The 20,357-nt window shown below is 43.8% G+C and overlaps 2 protein-coding genes; both read right to left on the bottom strand.

The window, feature by feature from the left end:
- Positions 1-15,387: 15,387 nt before the first annotated feature.
- Positions 15,388-16,884, bottom strand: GSTUM_00011046001 (uncharacterized protein; the record flags this gene model as incomplete). XM_002841673.2 has 1 exon in its annotated part: positions 15,388-16,884. One exon carries the CDS (start codon positions 16,882-16,884, stop codon positions 15,793-15,795), a length of 1,092 nt encoding a protein of 363 aa, XP_002841719.1. The 3' UTR covers positions 15,388-15,792.
- A 2-nt stretch (positions 16,885-16,886) lies between these two features.
- Positions 16,887-18,226, bottom strand: GSTUM_00011045001 (uncharacterized protein; the record flags this gene model as incomplete). XM_002841672.2 has 4 exons in its annotated part: positions 18,023-18,226; positions 17,637-17,858; positions 17,289-17,565; positions 16,887-17,074 (listed from the first exon to the last, which is right to left on the bottom strand). The coding sequence occupies exons 2-4, from the start codon at positions 17,697-17,699 to the stop codon at positions 16,887-16,889; spliced, it is 528 nt and encodes a 175-aa protein (XP_002841718.1). The 5' UTR covers positions 17,700-17,858; positions 18,023-18,226.
- Positions 18,227-20,357: the final 2,131 nt, after the last annotated feature.

Below are 20,357 nucleotides of genomic sequence, written 5' to 3'. Positions count from 1 at the left end.
ATTGAAGATTCCTGTGATATCTTCTTTTTGATAGTACTGTGCAAAGACCTATACTGTAATATCTTTGATATTGATCCTTATTATTAGACTAGATTTGGCATGTGCTTTCGAAATCCTTGTTTCCTCTTATAGTATCATCTAGTTGATACACTGCATGTGGTTCCTAATTCTTGATCTTTCAATAATTAATTGTGCAATTGGATCGCCTGTCTGGACTTTATAGTTCTATTAAGCTAAGTTGGCCAAGACCACCTTAATTTCACTGGTATAGTCAGCATCAATTATCCCCACATTGATCATGTGTTAGTGTCTGACTGCTAGACTGCTGTGGGATACTATCCATCCATAGGTGTCATCTGGTAGTCCAATAGCTATTCCTATCGCTATTGTTGCTTATCTATTGGCAGGTATCTTGGTCCTCTCATTGGCATATAGGCCATGTCCTGCCACCCTCTTGAAACTCTTCGTACGCACTTTTACCCCCCCGTCTATTCTTTGTATCTGAACTCTCTTGTCTTGCCCTATTTCGGCAAACTTTACACATAAAGTTTCTTCTTTTGCTTGCCATATTGGTGTTAAGTAGACCACTAGCGAACTGTTAAGACATTATATCATGTATCATTCACTGGTGAAGGTCATCTTGTTCTCATTCTAATTGCTTGTCAGGTTTTGTCTTTGTAACCATGGCATCCCTAGAACTATCTCATAGTTCTTGAAATCTGCTACCTAGAAGGTGGCTGTTTTCCTATAACTGTTAATGTTCATAGGTACTTCCGCCATATGAGTTATAAGACCAATTGTGCTTGGCTTCCCATCTGCTAAGTAGACCTGTCTTGCTTTCTTTGCTTTTTTAGTCTAGTAGCCATATTTGTCACAAATTTCATTGTAGATGAAATCTTCAGTAGCCTACAAGTCAAGCATTGCATATATTGTTGTTCCTTCCTACTTTTCCTTGTATATCTTCATCTTGATCATTATATGATCTCCATCTTCTTCTCCTTGTTGTGTGTGTAGTGCTCTATAGTAGTTCACTAACTTGTTGAGCTTTCCAGGTCCTGATCTTGGGTCTCCCAGACTACCATTTACTGGGACTCTCATTTTTTTCTGCTAATAAATCCTCAGCAATCATCTCATAGATGTTGCTCTTCTTCTGAAATTGGAGGTGATTGTTTCCTGTCACTTTCGTCCCTTGATATCCATTGTCAGGTCAACTCTGACACCCCCATATCCTATGTCCTGCTTTTCTGCATTTCAAGCAGAGCTTTCTGTTCATCCTTCTCGCATATTCTTCCTTGGATAGGTTCAAAGCTGGTCCTGCCTTTATTTTGTCCAATTCTATTAGTACACCCAGTGACAATGCTGCTCTCACTTCAAGTTGCTTGTAGTCTGATTATTCCATCTACAATCCTGAATGATTCGACTATCCTGTAGGCTATAGTGTTCTCCAAGTTGTTTGAAACTACTGCTAGTCGACTTTCCTTATCAATGGCCTATCTTGTGAACCTTTCCGATATTATGAATGCTCAGTCGAAATTTGACCATGCCATTCGTAGTCATTCACTACAATTCCTTAATAGGATGATGTAGAGAGCTGTAACGATCCCTTTCTCGGTAGTTAGCTCTTGGCAAACGAGGAACGATAAAGATCGTAACGGTGTTTTATATTCGTTAAAGTAATAAGTACGAAAAGTACTTAGCACAAAGCATGAAGAACCTATCTTCCTCGGCCGCATCGGCCTCCTTATATAGTGTTCTTCTCGCCTTTAATCATGTGACCTAAAGTGGTCACATGTGCAAAACCAAATCATAACAAACTAATCATGTGACCAATGTGATCACATGCTCAAAACCCATGACCTCATAGCGAGGTCATGTGCAAAACTCATAAACCAATCATAACGCAATAAACAAGTCATATGACTTGACTGAGTCATATGCACAAAACCCATGACCTCATAATAAGGTCATGTGCGAAACATAAATCATATGCACAAAGATTACCCGCAAGGCACACTTGCAAGGCATACTTGCCAGGCACACGTCCCATGACTCAGACTTGAGCCATGTGTGAAAGCATCACAAATCCCACACATAACAAATCATATATCCCGAATGAGTTATATGCGTAAAACAATAACATACCTGTGACTCATAACCTTGTGTCACGTGAAAACCTTTTCCATGCCAAGCCACATTCGTGATATTAGCTCCCCTCCTCCTAAGCCTGAGTCCCATCAGGCCTTTTCTCCCAGTTTCAATAGTTCCCATCCTGCCGAGCTCATGATCCTTCTCAGCTTGTGAAACTTTTCATCTGCCGTCCTCCATCTGACCCTCACCGATTCCAGAGTCAGGTTCGCCATTTCGATCGTGTGCCGCTGATTGTAATTAAGCTGTGTTAACTCCGCGATCATTTTGTCGTTTGCCGAAATTGTGGCCTTGGCTTGTCCCAGTTGTTCTCGGAGTCCGCGGATCTGCCTGTGTAGGCTCCTGACATCCGGTTCCGTGTTTGCAGAGGAGTTTTGGGCCCCTCCTTCCCTGGACCACGTCCTCGCGGCCCATGCCTTTCTGGTATCTTCTCCTTCCAACTCTTTTCTGCTTCCATCCTTCTGCGCGTAGAATCCCACAGATATTTTCTGTGCCCTGTGCATCCTGCACCCATTTCTGAAGCATTGTTGCCAATGCTTCAGAACGTGGTCCGGGCGTGGGCCACGCTTTTGACATTCCCTCGGGAACCATCCCGAGCCTTCTTTATCGCCAAAGTGTGTTTGGCAACCGTCATCGTAGCATACCGTCCATGAGATGGCGTTATACTGTTCTTGTCTTTTCCTTTCCTTGAGTTCTTCGTCGGTTGGCCCCATGAATGAGTATTGAGGGCTGGTGGGTGTAGTTTGGCAGGGGCTATCGCCCCAGCCCTCATGTTGTTGCAATGGCGCAGGAGTCTTTCCCTCGCTTTTGTCTTGGTTGAACGAGATTGTCACCTGGGCCGGGCTTGCCTGAGTATCGCAGGTGGAAGGTTGAGATAGCATCTTGTACGTTTTCGAAGTTGTGTGCGAAGTACCAAGTTTTATCGTGTTCAGAAGAATATCCTGTCCACTTGGCTCGGTATTGGAGGTGACCGTGGAAGAAGCGGGAATCGACTATTTCGTCGAGCTCGTATTCTGATTATCCGTCGAGTTCGATCGGAGGGGGAGGAATATGTGTTTGGGAAGGAAACTTATTGTCGTTGTATAATTCGAGGAGTGAGATGTGGAATGTATTGTGTATTCGCATTGAGAGGGGAAGGTGGAGTTTATAAGCTCGGCTGCCCACTTTTTCCAATATCCTGAAGGGTCCGATTATCTTGTAGTCTAGTCTCTTTGATGGTCGTGTCGTATGGATATTGCGTGGTATTAGCCATACCATATCTCCGAGTTGTATGTTCGGATCCGGTCTTCAGTACTTATCGTATTGTTCTTTTTGCCGTTGTTGTGCTTGACTCATCTCGTATTGTAAGGTTTTGTGTAGTTTTCCCATATCGGCTTTCTCCGGTATCACATCATTAATCGTATGATATGTGGTCTGACTTTGTGGATGTTTTCCGTAATTGGCGAACAATGGTGTTGTGCCAATCGTTTCTTGTTTTCCATTGTTGTATGCGAATTCGGCCATTGATAATAGCTTGTACCAATCATCTTGTTGATAGTTGACGTAAGCCCTTAAATATTGTTCAAGTATTGCATTTACTCGTTCCGTTTGTCCATCCGTTTGTGGGTGGAACGCTGTGCGCATTCTGTTTTGTATTCCCATTTCTCCGGTTACTTTTTTCCATAGTCCCGATGTGAATAGTGTTCCTTGATCGGTGATGATATTCTTAGGTAGGCCATGAAGTTGGAAGACCTCTCTGAAGAAGGTTTGTATAAAATCCCTCGTATTGATATCTTTTCTAACCGGAATGAAATGACTCATTTTGGTCAGGCGATCCACCACGACCAGGATGCTATTGCAATTTTCCGATGTTGGTGGGTCTGTGATGAAATCCATAGTAATTGTTTCCCATGGTTGTTCAGGGACTTCGTTTGATTTGAGTAATCCATATGGTGCGTGTTTAGCCGTTTTCATTCTCTGGCATATGTCGCAGTTTTTGACATATTGTTTGACATCTTCGCGCAGTCCTGGCCAATAAAATGACCTCGTAATGAATTCCGTGGTTTTAGCCATTCCTCCGTGTCCTGTCATTTGGGTATCATGGTGTTGTCGTATGATGTCTGTCCTTATCTCCTCTTCTTCCGAGATACATTGTTTTCCGTCGTACCACATATTTCCGTCCTTCCATTGGCATAACTCCAGTGCAATTCCTTTCATCTCCTTTTTTCCTTCTTCCAAGGATTTTCTTATTACCTGGATTGTTTTGTCTTTCTCGTTTGCATTCTCAATTCCTCTTTCCTCCTTTGATGTGAATTGGATAACCTCCATTGCCTCGAAGTAGGTTTTTGGTAATAGTGTTCGTGTTTTTTGTCTGATTCTTTCATCTTCTTTCGTTTGTGGTTTGTCGCTTACAATCCTTGTGAGAGCATCTGGCTTTCCGCTCTCTTTTCCTGGTCGGTATTCGATTTTGAAGTTGTATTTGCTGAGGTGCTCCATCCCTCTTATCTGGCGGTCGTTCAGTTCTTTCGTGGTCATGAACGGGACCAGGTTCTTGTGGTCAGTTAGAACTCTGACTGGATGGCCGTTGTTCGAAACGTATCTCCTCCATTCTTTTAATGCTTGAACTATCGCTAGTAGTTCTTTGTTTGCAACATCGTAGTTGCACTCTGCAGGGGTCATTGTCTTGGATCGGTAAGACACTGGCCTCCATTTTCCATCATCGCATTGTTGCAATAGTATACCTGAGCATACGTATTCTGAGGCATCCGTTTCGATCATTGTCTTTCGGTTTAGGTTGAAATGAACCAGTATGGGTGCCAATGTTAGATGCGTTCGTATTGCATCATATGCTTTTTGTTCATTTTCTCCCCATTCCCATTTCTTGTCTTTCTTCGTAAGGTTATAGAGTGGTTTTGCAAGCCTGCTAAATCCTTCTATGAACCGTCGATAAAAGTTGCAGAATCCCATAAAGCATTGAACATCTGTTTTGTTGTTTGGTTTGGCCCAATCCCAAATGGCTGCTGTTTTAACAGAGTCGACCTTGACCCCACTTCGATTGATGATAAATCCAAGGTATTCTGTTTCTTCCTCATGGAATTCGCATTTTGTTGGTTTGATCTTCATTCCTGATCCTTGTATTGCCACCATGATGTTGCTGATATCTTTTTGGTATTGTTGTATGTTTTCCGAGTATTGAGTACATCGTCCAAGTATACGATGCAACATATGTCGAGGTATTTATTAAGTACCTTGTTGATCCATCTTTGGAATGAAGCCGGTGCGTTGGTTAGCCCGAAGGGCATAACCAAGTATTCGAACATTCCGTATCTGGAGGCGAATGTAGTCTTCCATTCGTCTCCTGCCTTGATGCGTATATGGTGGTATGCGTCTTTGATGTCGATTTTGGTGAAATATTTTGCTGATCGTAGTCTGTCCAGTGCTTCCCCAATCAAGGGTAGCGGATATCGGTCTTTCTTGGTAACTGAATTGAAGGCTCTGTAGTCCACGCAGAGTCTTATTTTTCTGTCTTTCATTTTACCGAATAGTATTGGGGATCCTCTTGACGTAAAAGAGTCTCGGATCCATCCTCTCTTTAGGTTTTGCTCGATATACTTCCTAAGTTCTTCGAGCTCTGCTTCCCCTAGGGGGTATAACTTCTTATAGGGAATCTTTTTTGTTTTTCCCGTTTTTTCGTCTTTGTCCAGCTGAATTTTGTAGTCGATTCCTGGTCTTCGTAGGTGGTAGTTCCGTAGCTTCCTCTTCTTGGAATAGATTTGTGAATTGGTGATATTCTTTTGGAACCAATTCTTTCCATCCTTTTTTGCTTTGGTATTTTTTGTCCTGGATTGCTAGCTCTGTGCTGATGTTAATTTTTGCTAGAACCGCTTTTTCGTCTTCGTATGTCCATTTGAGAATTCCTGTTGTATCTCCTCTTCGATAGTATCGTCCAAAGGCTTGTGCTGTGATCTCCTTGATCTCAATTCTTTTTGTTGTATCGAGCTGGTTTTGGTCCGTACTTCCAAATCCCTTGTTTCCTCTTATGGTTTCCTCCAGTTGATCTACTTCATGCAGGTCCTCCTTGTTGATTTTTTCGATTATCAACTGTGCGATTCGATCACCTTTCTGGACTTGGTAGTCCTCTTGAACTAGGTTGGCCTTGACCACTTTGATTTCACCAGTATAGTCGACGTCGATCACCTCTGCCATGGTCATGAGTCGGTGTTTGACCGCTAGACCACTGCGGGGTGCTATTCGTCCATAGGTGCCTTCTGGGAGTCCAATGGCTATTCCCGTTGCTATCGTTGCCTGCCTGCTGGCAGGTATCTTGATTCCTTCATTGGCATATAGGTCGTGTCCTGCTGCCCCTTTGGAACCCTTGGTAGGCACTTTTGCCTCTTGGTCCAGTCTTTGTATCCGGACTCTCTTGTCTTGCCACATCTCAGCGAATTTTGCACGCAAAGTTTCTTCTTCCGCTTCTCGTATCAGTGTCGAGTAGACCACAGGTGAACTGTTGAGACATCTTGTCGCACATAGTTCGCTTGTAAAGGTCATCTTGTTCTCATTCCAATCGATCGTTGGATTATGCTTCTGTAATCATGGTATCCCTAGGACTATCTCCTGGTTCTTCAGATCTGCCACTTGAAAGGTTTGCCCTTTCCCTATGGCTGTCAATATCTATAGGTACTGTCGCCGTATGGGTTATAGGACCCATAGCGCTTGGTTTTCTATCCGCTAAGTAGACTTGTCTTGCTTTCTTCACTTGTTTGGTATGGAGGCCGTATTTGTCGCATATTTCTTTGTCGATGAAGTCTTCAGTGGCCCCTGAGTCGAGCATTGCATATATTGTTGTTTCTTCGCTTTCTCCATTGTATATCTTCGTTTTGATCATCACATGATCTCCATCTTCTTCTCCTCTTTGCGTGTGTAGTGCCGTGTAGTAGTTCGCTAATTTGATGGGTTTTCCAGGTCCACATCTTGGGTCTCCCAGACCACCGTTTACTGGGGACCCTCATCGTTTTCCGCCGGTGAATCCTCTGCTATCATTTCGCCGATGTTGCTCCTTTTCTGATTTTGGAAACGATTATTTCCAGCAGCTCTGTTTCCCTGGTATCTGTTGTCCGGTCGGCTTCTGCATTCTCGTATCCGATGCCCTGCTTTTCCACACCTTAGGCATAGTTTCCCATTCATCCTTCTGGCGTATTCTTCCTTAGACAGATTCAGAGCCGGTCCTGCTCTTCACTTGTCTAACTCCATTGGTTCGCCTGGTGGTAATGCTCGACTTTCTCCTCCAGATGTTTGCGGTTTAAAAGTCCCGTCCCCATTCCTGGAGGATTGGACCACTCTGTGCACTATAGTGTTTTCCGAGTTGCTCCGAACCATGTTTAATTTGCTTTCTTTGTCGATTGCCCATCTTGCAAATCGTTCGGCTGTCATATAGCGCAGGTCAGAGATTCCCCATGCCTCTCGGAGTCTCTCACTGCAGTTTCTCAGGAGGATGATGTAGAGAGTGGCATCATCAAACTCGGCCTCGTATTCCAATAGTCGACATTCATTCCAATATGCAGAGAACGTTTGTTTTCCTTGCTGGAGTTTTTCTCGCTTTCGTCTTGCTGTTTCTTTAGCATTGGGATCTCTGAATTTTTCAAAGAGTGTTGCCTTGAACTCTTCGTAAGTGACCCATTCCCTCTGCTTTCTTCCATCTTGGAAAGGCATGATCCATTGCCCTGAGAGTCCTCTGAGCAGAGATTCCACATATGGAATCTTGATTTCGTCGTGTTGATCTCAATATCCCTTGACAGCAAAATATCCTTCACAATGTGCTAAGAATATTCATAGCTTATCTTCAGCTCCTTCATATGTGTCGGGTTCCTTTACTTTTGGTCGTTGGATGTTTCCTTGTCCTGTATTTGGCGTGGCTGCGAGGAATGCTTGAAACTGATTTTCAGTCATTCCAAGTATGCTCGTTCCTGGTGCTGGAGTGGCTGGGGCCGGTGGCCCAGGTACTGCGGATCCCAACATTCTCTCAGGTCGTGGAGTTCCGGCAGGAGAGCTATCGACTGGAGATCCCTTTTCTGGGGTTACTGGGCTTGCCGCTCTCGAGGGTTCTGCTGAGACGCGATCTAATGCGTCACTGAATCCTCCTAGGTTGAGGTTTTGATCGTCGATGTCGATATCTCCTTCCCTGTCTGGATTGAAGGATGCCGTCTTGTATCGTTTGGCGTCGCACTTAGGTGACGCTTTGTAATATAACGATCCCTTTCTCGGTAGTTAGCTCTTGGCAACGGGGAACGATACTTATCTCCTCTTCCATCTTCTTCTGTGGTCTAACGATAGCTATAGGCCTATGCCTATGTTACCGATAGTACAAGACCTTTGTCTTCTATCCGGAATGCCTATCGTAAACTTTCTCTAACTCTTCTTCATGAAGAGCTCTCCTCTGCATAACAATAACGCTGTAATAAAGATAAAGATCGTAACGGTGTTTTATATTCGTTAAAGTAATAAGTAGGAAAAGTACTTAGAACAAAGCATGAAGAACCTATCTTCCTCGGCCGCATCGGCCTCCTTATATAGTATTCTTCCCACATTTAATCATGTGACCTAAAGTGGTCACATGTGCGAAACCAAATCATAACAAACTAATCATGTGACCAATGTGATCACATGCTCAAAACCCATGACCTCATAGCGAGGTCATGTGCAAAACTCATAAACCAATCATAACGCAATAAACAAGTCATATGACTTGACTGAGTCATATGTGCGAAACCCATGACCTCATAATAAGGTCATGTGCGAAATATAAATCCTATGCGCAAAGCTTACCTGCAAGGCACACTCGCAAGGCATACTTGCCAGGCGCACATCCCATGACTCATACTTGAGCCATGTGCGAAAGCATCACAAATCCCACACATAACAAATCATATAACCCGAATGAGTTATATGCGTAAAACAATAACATACCTGTGACTCATCACCATGTGTCACGTGAAAACCTTTTCCATACCAAGCCACATTCGTGACAAGAGTGGTATTATCAAAATTTGCCTTGTATTCCAGTAGTCCATATTTGTTCTAGTATGCTGAAAATATTTTCTTTCCTTGTTGGTGTTTTTCCAACTTTCATATTGCCATTTCTTTGATATTCAGGTTGTCAAATTGTTCAAAAAGAATTGCCTTGAATTCGTCATATGTGACCAGATTCCTTTGCTACCATCCGTCTTGGAAAGGTATAATCTATTATCCAGTGAGTCTGCTTAATAGTGATTCTACATATGGTATTTTGATATTGTCATGTTGTTCTCCGTATTCTTTGACTGTGAAAAATCCCTTGCATTGTGCTAGGAATATTCATAGTTTACCTTCAGCTTCTTCGTAGGTGTCTAGTTCCTTCACCTTTAGTCTTTGGACATTTCCTTGTCCTGTCATCGTATTTCATATTGCCGTCATGAACGACTGAAACTGGATTTCTGTCATGCCTAAAACAGGGATTTCTGGTGGCGGAGTGGTCAGGACTAGTGGCACCAGTACTGCTGATCCAGATATCCTTCTTAGTCATGGAATTCCTGCAGACAAGCTATCAACTGGTGATCTGTTCTCTGATGTGACTGAACTTGTTGCCCTTGAGGGCTCTGCTGAAATGTGATCTAGAGTATCGCTAAATTCCCCTAGATTGAGGTTTTGATGGTTGATATCGATATCTCCTTCCCTATCTGAGTTGAAACCCGCCATCTCATATCATTTGAGGTCACTCTAGATGACGCTTGGTAACATAACGATCTCTCTTAAATTGGTTAGTTCTTGGCGATGGAGAACGATACTTCTCTTCTTCTTTATTCTTCTTCAGCTATACAATAGCACAAGGCCTATGTCTTCATTATAGATAGTACAAGATCTTTATCTTCTATTCGTAACACCTATCATCAGCTTTCTCCAACTCTACTTCGAATTGAACTTTCTCATTGTAATAGTAATAAAGGTCATGATAATAGTAAAGAGCATAAAGGTGTTCTATATTCATTAAAGTAATAAGTAGAATAAGTACTTAGAACAAAGCATGAGAAACCTATCCTTCTTGGCTGTACTAGCCTCCTTATATAGTATTCTTCCCGATCCAAGTCACGTGACCTAAAGTGGTCACATGCACAAAACCTAAATCATAACAAACTAGTCATGTGACTAAAGTGGCCATATGTGCATAACCTATAAACACGTAGCAAGGTTATATGCAAAATCTCAGAAACCAATCATAATATAATGAACAAGTCATATGACTCTAAGTAGTCACATGCGCGAAACCCATGACCTCATAATAAGCTCATGTGCAAAATATAAATCATATGTGCAAGGCATACCTGCAAGGCATACTTGCAAGGTATACTCGCTAGGTGCACATCCCATGACTCATAATCGAGTCATATACGAAACATAACAAATCATAACATAACAAGCCATATGACCTACATGTGTCATATGTATGAAACAATAACGTAGCTAAAATACATAATCATGAGTCATGTGAAAACCTTTTCCATGCCAAGCCACATTCATGACAAATATCTCAAAAATGATTTTTTTCTTTAGAAAAATACTAGATCTCTCTGGCTATCTGTAGAACCTTTTTTCAAATCAATTGAGTACTTAGTTCATGTGCTATTTGTTATTAAAGTCAAGATACTTTTTTTGTAAAAATGTGTTGTGTGAAGTACTTCTTAAATCCTGATGATAAATAAGCAATATATGAGTACACAAAACCTATTCCAAATCTCTAGGCCTGAATTATAACGGATATAGAATATAGCTAGCTCTATAATGCTCTTTCATCTGTATTACTATTTCAATATTTACTATTCTCAATTTGTTTCAATTTGTACTTTCAATTCCCATATAATCTCTCTTAACAACTGCAAATTTGTTACAATGACAAGCTCAGATAATAGGGATTTGAATAATGAAAGTGATAGTAAGTTTCCCGAAGTTAGAAATAAAGTATATTATATAAATTCAGAATATACTAAGACTAAACAAGGTGCTTCAGTGTCAGGTTACTCAAGTGATGTATACTCCGATAAGATGAGTGCTGATAAGATGAGGGAGACAAAGGTATATACGAAAACCATGTAAATAGTATCATTTCATATAATATTTTTCATAGATCTAAAACCTATACACAAAACAAAACCTCAACCAAGTTATTTTATTTTTAAACATTTTTATCATCGTAGAGTAATCGATTTACTTGAGAGAAAAAGAAAAACTCATTTATCTCCAGAAGATTTTTCTTTGATTGCCACACTTCAAACTCATTTTCCCAACAACAACGAAAACTGCCTATATGCTGGTTCTAATAAAACTACACTCATATCCTAAGAATTTAATCCTAAGCCTATCCCCTCAGCCGCTGAGATATGAAGTCCAGTTTTATATGTTGAATACTATCCTATTCAAGAAATGATCAACATCGCATGATATCAGGTCGGGATTCAACCTACTATTGTATACTACAGGAATCCAAAAAAAAACTAACTATGAAAAACAGGAAAACACGCATAACATAATGCAACATTACATTCTTTACACGCATAAGTAACTGACCTAATCTTAACTACTTGTGACCTGTTTTCAAACCTTTTCCAGCAACAGAAAATGAATTGGGTTGATACTGGGCATTGCTCGATTGTGTGGGTCAGTAGCGGTGGAAATGAAGTAGGTAAAGGTTTTTGGTTATTTTCAGAAAAGCTATACTGGTTGAACGGGCGGTGGATATATTTGGTTTTGTCAAAAACTAGATTGTTTGAAAGAGATGTGGAACCCACAGCCCTTAAGAAAGCTAAATAATGCAGGAAAGGGGGCAGGGGTGGATATAAGGTTCTCGAATACTCTGAGGCTGGGGAGCTGTCACTGGTAGAAGTATAGAAGATAGAATATGCCTAAGATTGTTGAGAAAGGCTATAAGGTATCGCAAGGTAGTGGGGAAGAGGCCAAGGTAGACTCTTTTAGTTTAATAAAAGCAGAAGAGGTGTATCTGGAGGTAGTATAGGAGGGGCTTGAGGAATAAGAGAGTTATAGGAAGATGAAAGAGAGAAAATGGTTGAGGTCGTATGGGAGTCTAGAAATAGTGGAAAGGTAGAGGGTTTAGGATGTAAGGGGAAGGCGAGAGGTAAGGGATCGAGGGAGTTGATATCCAGAGATGCTTCAAGATCAGATTTGATTAATTTATCATCAACTTCAGATCAAAAGAAGTAGTGCTGACTTCAGACAATACAAGAGGTATCAAGAGTTCTTTGAATCCAGTAGCAGTTCACTAGTGTTGTATCTAGAAGCCAGTAAAACAGAGAATACCAGCTCCTACAACTTTGCTGCTGTGTAGAGTAGTAGGAATGAAGCTGATCGGCAATATCAACTCCACCCATATGATAGTTGTAGTTGTCGATAAACTGTGGAATTGGAAGCTACTTTCTGGGCTCATTTCCAAATATACCCCATACTATAGTTGCATTTATACTGCTCTTCTTTGGTTGCCAGCGTAATCTTTCAACCTTCTGTATAATATCATTGTAGCTTGTCATGAATAGCATAGAACTATTGTCCTGCCAAACCAAACAACATACATTCCCTACCACCTCGCCACTAATATGTCCCCAAGGAGGCACCTTTCTTGCCTCCTCCTTCTCAATTTTTAAGGCTCTAGGAAATCTGACAGCATCGCTCCGAGTAGTACTGGCAGCTTGTATTTCTAATTCTTTTAATTTTTCAAACAGTGGTATATTTGTAAAATAGTTATCCAATATAAGATACCACTGGTAATTGGAAGAAAGTAGCTTTACAAGGTGTAGAACATCTGAGGAGGTTGGTGTAAGATCGGAGGAGCAGGGAGGAAGTTGGGCTATACCTGGGTGGAGTAATACCAAAGAAAGCTGTATGTATATCCATGATCGCAGAGGGCAAAAATTTTATACCCTTTCTTGATAGGCCTATTTCTGATTTTCAAGGTATGGTGACTTCTTCCACCAAACCTTACTACCATTTCATCAATTGCAACCTTCGTAGCAGGTAGATAATATCTTCTAAAATACTCTTGAAGAACTGTAGCTAAGAGATCAAGCTTTTTATACCAATCCTTCATATCAAGCTGAATGCGAGGATCAGATACATGAAAGTATCATTTCAGCTGTTCGAATCAATTTAACGACATACAATTACTGGGTACTCGGTACTGATAGGATGTTGTCAACCACCAAGACTTTTGCATAGATTTTCTCAAGATTTTCCACCATCCATTTCTCCCTCTCTTGGACCAATACAAGCTAAAGGCAGACTCCTTATACAATCCCATCTTGATAGTTATTCCAATCCACACTTTCAACTCCTCGGCAGTCATATTTCTCCAAAGGCCCAAAGTCTTTTCTGTTCCTGTAGTATCACTTTGTCCAGAGACTTTATTTGGATTTAAACTCCAGCGCTTTTCTGCATACAACTTGGTATTTTGTGCTAACTGGTTGAATACTTCATCATCCCAGAAGAGGGAGAATAAAGCATAAAGGGTTGGATCTCTATGTACATCATCTGGTAAGAGGACCTATTTTACAATTAAATCCGTCAGTAAACCTTTTCATCTCAAACCTTATTTCTGCTTCTACTAATTCTGAAAGCTTCTCAGAATAGTATAGAGATATTTCCCAACTTACCTGGGCTTGATGCTGTTCAAACAGTACCTGAAAAGGATAAAAATCAGGTATTTCAGGTAGGGTAGCAGCAGGAACACAGTTGTTCTTCCGCCTCTTCTCATCTACTTGGCTGTCATGTCGTGGTGTCCAGGGGGGATATGAGCCATTCAATGGTAGAACGGGTTTCGGAGATGGACGAGCAGGATCAGAAAGGTTGGTAGATGAAGGGAATGATCTACCTGAGTTACAGTATTCTGCTAGCTTGTCTTCAGCTCCCTCTAGTCAGTAATTCTCAATTTTTCAAAAGAACAGTGGAGGTTAGTATATTGATAGACACACTTGGTTGACATAGTTTGAGTAGTTGCCGGTCACGATATTCTGAGCTGTGAGGTATGGGCAGATTCTCATTCTGAATCCTCACCTGCTTATTTTGTTGAAAACTTAGATTGGCATCTAGAGTTCCTAGTACTCTTCTCTTTGAAGGCATCTTTTGAGAAAGAAAGATTGGTCTAGGTAAAGATATGTAATAGGTACTGCTCCCTAACCGAGAAGCTGAGAGTTGTGATGAGGTTCAATGATTGGCAAAGTGATTGCTCAACTAGGCTAGTATTCAACATTTAAAACTGGACTGAATGTCTCAGCGGCCGAGGGGATAGTTTCCCACCTAAATGAGCGCCAAGGTGTCCCCCGTTGCATCCCCGTTGCGTCCCCCATGGCAACGCCCTCCCTTGGTGCAGGCTGTGATTAGACGGCATGCACCATATCATACCCTCCACTGTGCCTCAAGAGCTGTGCCGACCGACAACAGGAGAACAAGAAAAGCCTTTTAGCTGACCGTTCTCAAATGTGCCTCTAGGGGTACTGTACAACTTTGCCACAATTCCTTCTGCCCAATCATGAAGGACCGAGTGTTAGCAAATCGTTTCCAAGGCAGGGGGGTATGATACTTGGCAGGTACGAGAACTTTTCGAATGCGGCTGTCCCGGTATCTCACTCGAGAGGAAAACATTGCGACTCAGCACCCGGTTGACAAAACAGGAAGAACAAACAGCGCCTCACTAGGAGAGTCATCTGTAACCTCCTGGCACGTTCACCTTCCATTCCGGTCTTTACGGTAATGGAGAGTTCTCATCTTTCTTCCTTTCCCCCCTACACTCCGAGGGTTGGTTAGTTGGCCGATTGGCTGACTGGATGGGGCAAGGGGGAAGCTGAATGGCTATTTCGAGGATGCGATAACGATACAGTGCTGAGTTAGAGTTGGGCAGAGGACTAGTAACCTACCGTACTTACGGTGCAACGCTCGTATTTGTGCGCCTCTTGCTTACCTTATTACCGGTGTGGGAATTTTTCTTGCAACTTCCCACTTCAGACGGCGGATTGACCGAGCACGCTTGTGCTAAAGAATTGCCACTTGGGACCTGCTTGCTATACTAGAAGGTAGTAACAGCGGAACTGACTCCAGATAGAGCAGGTATAATATTGTCAAGATGGCGAGAGTAAATCAATTGATAAAGGAAGGCTTAGCAGATGTGGAGTGAAGGTTGAATTGAGTGCCACCAAGAAGGTGTGATGTGCAAGTCTAGCTAAGAAAACATAAAGGCACTAATTGTGCGGAAAATTCTGTTTACCCAGCCCTCCACTAATATGGGACATACCCCACTGGTGAAAACACCATACAACTCCCCAAGACTACCCTATCCAATTGCCCTTGTTCACACCGGTATCCCAACTTCACATACGAGAACAAATGCGAGACAAGAAAAATTATGCTCCAACAATACCAGTACTCCTCTTCAAACCGAATGTATGTATTTACTCCCCATCTTCAACCACCGCTAATCGCACAACCAACCAACCAACCCTACATAAACATGACAATAACAAAAACAAGATAAGAAAAAAGGAAAAATATCAGAAAACCAACAAAACAAGGACAAAAACAAAAGAAACCCTTTAGAAATCTAACAAGAGGCGACCGAAAAAGCACCGATAAACCTAACTACAAACCCCTCCTAACTCTCGACCTCCCACCCCCGCCCCCGCTGCTACTATCCTCTCGATCACTCCCCGCCCACCCGGAACCACCTGGTATGCTAGGATGCATTCCCGGATGATAACTTGCCCCAGGCGGGAAACTAGCCGTCGATCCAACGTTTCTGTTAAGAGAGCTGGATCTCCGGTACGGTGAAGTGGTAGATGCTGGTTCTACGAATGATGGGGAGGGGGATAGGTTTGCTCTATAGGGGGAGGAGGAAATGGTTGAGCATAATGGGACCGTGACACGCGGGTGAGCGGCAGAGGCAGAAGGTAAGGATGTGTAAGAGGGGTTGATGTCGCGGGCGTAGCGAGGGGGCATGTGATGTTCTATATCTGATGATGCGATCATTCGAGAATCCCGGGCTTGACGGCTATATGGCCGATCCAGCCGCAAAGAGGAAGTTGCGGATGAGTGCGAGATTTTAGGGGAGGAGTTGGCGGAGGATGAGTAGCCCGCCGGGGCGAAACTGCTATCTCCTGGGAAGCCCGGTTCCCCCATATTAGCTACGCCTAATCCATACCCTCCTGTTCCGCTTCCGCTTCGGTTTCGTGTCCCGCCGCTACCACTACGAGTTCTGCTCGCGCTCGGGCTTCGGTGAATTCGCTCGCTACGGGCTGGACTCGGTCTTCGCTGGTCCAATTGTCGCTGCCTATCAATTTCTATCTCCCTTTGTATCTCCCTCTCCCGTTCCCGCTCTATCACTCGCTTCTCAATCTCCCGCTCCATCGCCTGATGCCTGTTCCATACTTGCCATTCCCGTTCTTCCATTTCTACCGCCCCATCACGCCTCGATTCCGCTCTCCTAAAGGCCGCCGGGGCCCGTTGCATCAACACCTCGTCAGAAATTATCTCACCCTCCTCCGGCTCCGTATCAAAACCATTTCCACCGATCTCGTGCCCCCTCATATAACCGCCAAACACCTCTTCACCGTTAGTAATAAATCCAGCACCAATTAAACCAGGTTCAAATCTCTTGTGTATTAAGTCAGTCCTCGTCCCCGCCGACTTCGATGGCCCATATCTTTTCATCACTGGAGTTCGCGGAGAGACCATCTCTAGACCGCCTCCTCGGAAAAAGCATTCTCGATCGGTTTGTCCATAAAGCTGGCGTGTGCGAGGATGCAAGTTCCGCTGGCTCCGATGAGCCAGAGAATCGTGGATATGGGAGAAGCAAAGATACCGAGGGGAACAGAGACAACCAGAAGAGTAGTGTAGAGTTGGGAAGTGGTAGCGTGAACCGGACCTGGAGAGAACAAATGTTAGGGTTGGTTTTTACCTCTGGAGATTACGGCACCCCATCAGTAGCTAGAAGGGCGGAAATTCCTGTTGTAGCTACGATCTACAGCCAAGACATTGCGAAAGGCAGAGAAGAGGAGAAAAAGAAAAACCTGAGGCTGAACGAGATATCACAAACAAAAACAGGTTTTGTCAAGTTGAAAGAAGAAAAGGACACATACCGATATCCAGATCTCTCCCGCCAAGTCGACCAATCCCCCACATACCTCCTGCGACGAGGATAATCACAAAGAGCAGCAGTAGGTTTGTCAATAGCGAGTAAATGCTGAGCATAACAAAGACAACGGCATAGTTGCTAGAAAAGTAGCCCAAATTGTAGCTCGCGCGGCTCTGAGCCTCGCCAAAATTATTAGGTTTGGAAAGACGTTTGAAATCGAAGAATTCACCGAGCGGGCGTAGGTTGGAGAACCGACCAGCAAGCGGCATACGATTACCCTCCTAGTAATTCCAGTCGTTAACCCTCTTTTTTTTCTTTTTCTCTTTCTTCCTTCAGCCCCCGAAAAACTCACGGTGAAACGGCCTAGGTTGAACCTATCCGTGATGGCAGATATAGGAATGGAAATGCTAGACATGGAGATAATTTTCGGTCTCCTCAGAGAACCTTCGACGATCGCTTGGGGGGGAGCGGCTGGAAGGCCACGCTCGAACGAGTGAAAGAAAAGGGAGCAGAAGCGGCAGAAGGGAGAGGGTTAATAAAGAGCCTCTCTCTGAGCGATCAATATCTCACTGGACTGCAGCTAATCGTCAGGATTGGACGGCTGAATTGGGGAGTAGGAAAAAAAAGGTGTGTGGGAGGGGTGATGGATGCGAAAGATGGGTTGAGCTGTACGTAGAGATACGTGTTCGAGGTAATAAGTGCAGGAGTTGGTGGTGGAGGGTTTCCGAGAAGTTTTACCTGCAGGCGTTGGACCAATTGCGGGTATTACTCGAGTGGAAGTAACGAGGAAAAGGGGAATTGAGAGGAAGAAAGTAAGGACAGCTACCTTATCTCCTGTGTGGCGTCAGCACCGCCACAGGTGAGATTCGTTGGTGTGAAAAGAGGTGAAAGCAATTGTGATAGAAGCTCCTCGGTATGATACAGTACGAGTATCAAGAAGGGATGTCCGTTCTGGCAAAGCTCGGGTATGTCGGCGGTAGCTATCACATTATATAAAAAAATTCCGTGCTCGAATTGTATCTCGTCTTTCATCCCTTTCCAAGCCTCAGAAGTAGCTTTAGGGCACAGAATTACACCGTGTCCGAACTAGTCAACACTAAAAAAAGAAAACGACTCATGATACGTGTCGGGACGAACCCTTCATCGAGCTGCTGTCACTCAGCCACTATAGAATTCGCGTCCAGGACGTAATCCAAGTACCGCCATACGACACGAATGAGAAGCCAAAAGCATTTTCCTCTCTCTTCACCAAAATCACAATTCGCTAGGCAAAGTCGTAAACAGCTTCCGTGGGCACCCATACCCGCGTAGAATCCCGACAGGAGAAACCCGCCACACCCCCCACCATCACCACCATCACCACCATCCCCATCTCAATCCCCGTTGAAGATGACCCACCAAGAATGCAATCCAGAGCCCCTCTTCACCCTCAAAACCCCACATTCCCCTCACCTCCTCTCACTCAGATCCTTATAGGTTGTATACCCGCTCAAGTGCCAGTACCCTTCGCCAACCCCCGATTTATTGGTCCTGCACAATTTGGAGGAGAGGTCGGGGGGGTTTTAGAACCCTATCACCTCCCTACGAGTGGACTTTCCACAGCTTTAGAACTGCCACGTAGGCGCGCTTTTATGCGACCTCCCTCACCTCTGCATGGGTTACGAGCAATACTAGCAGCGGCAATAATCAAGAACGGGAAGACCGGATGCTACCACGAGAATTGAGACCTTTGCGGCGGGGAGAAATTTTCAATCCTGATATCAAAACCGATAATATGCTCGATATCGATAGTGTGCTCGACTACCGTACTGTGACTGTGGCCATCAATGTCTGTGCCCTCATCCAAGCGCCGTGAAGCTATCGGTAATAATGTTAATAATTCCCATGGTTGGGAGTTCTCAATTGACCCACAGGTTACATACATGCAATACTCGAGTACGAGTACGAGTACAAGTACAGTACTGTACTGTACTGTACTCCCAATCCATCGGGCTCGATTCTAACCATCTCGATGGTAACCCTGCCCTACGCCTTAACAGGACTTTAGAAATTTTAACGACAAAGCCAAAGATGCCACATAATGGCACTTGTGACCCAGAAACCCGTTCGTCAAAAAAAAAATTTTGCCCAATGCCCCGTGCTGCCCTGTCGACTGCAGGTGATGGATGGTTTGATAGGGAGGAAAAAGAGCCTCCTTCCCTTTCGCTGCAGATTGATATGCAGCGCTGGCAGCGCCTGCATAGGTCACGTGACTTGTCAGGCGCTTGAAGGATGTTACAACAGGCAGCACGAAGGTTCCAAGTTCTCGATACGCCAACAACGCACTGTACAGCTATTTTTCCACCACGAAACCAGTCTCCAGGCCGCGAACCAAGGTGTACAAAGGGTAGGATAGGCGGGGATATATTTGGCTGATTATACTCAAATAGTTGTTTCATCGCTTCTCGCCGGACCTTGCACCCCCCCAGCCACGATAGGTGCCAACTTGGGAAGATAGACACCAAGAGCCCCACCCGCTCAGTGAACGATGTACCAGTACTAGTACACTGTGCACTGTGCACTGACTGTTGCAAGCTTCTCCTCTCCGATTTTCCTCCTAAGTGCTTTTTGCACTTTTCTCAATACCATGTACACTATTTCTAAACTCTTGCGTAACGTGACCTGTCAGGTTACATGAATAATCCCAAAATAGTCACAACACCAACTCAGGATATGGCTTCTCCTGAAGGTATGGATACCAGCGATAGCGAAAGACCAGAGACCCTCACCCCTGGTAGGTCGAATGGAAAGAAAGAAGAGACCGGACCGTACAAACTCCCTGAATTTCATCAAATCAAGTGGCTCGTGATGGATCTGCTTAATGCCCAAGGGCCCACGAAACAAACGCCTGCCACATATGTCATCGGCAATGCTGAAGACGACAACTTTTCTACTGAAAGCATCGCTATGATGTCGCTGATCATAGCGCAGGGTCACCAGATTAAAGCACTTACGGTTATGATACAAAACCTCACCACCCTAGTAGAGGAGCGAGGGGTAGCAGTGGTGAAAGTAGTGGAACACCCACCGCCAG

The sequence above is a fragment of the Tuber melanosporum genome, assembly GCF_000151645.1.
Source record: "Tuber melanosporum whole genome shotgun sequence assembly, scaffold_79, strain Mel28".
Taxonomy (NCBI): domain Eukaryota; kingdom Fungi; phylum Ascomycota; class Pezizomycetes; order Pezizales; family Tuberaceae; genus Tuber; species Tuber melanosporum.
The sequence above is the reverse complement of the archived record's forward strand: the minus strand, read 5'-3'. Positions and strand labels throughout refer to the sequence as shown.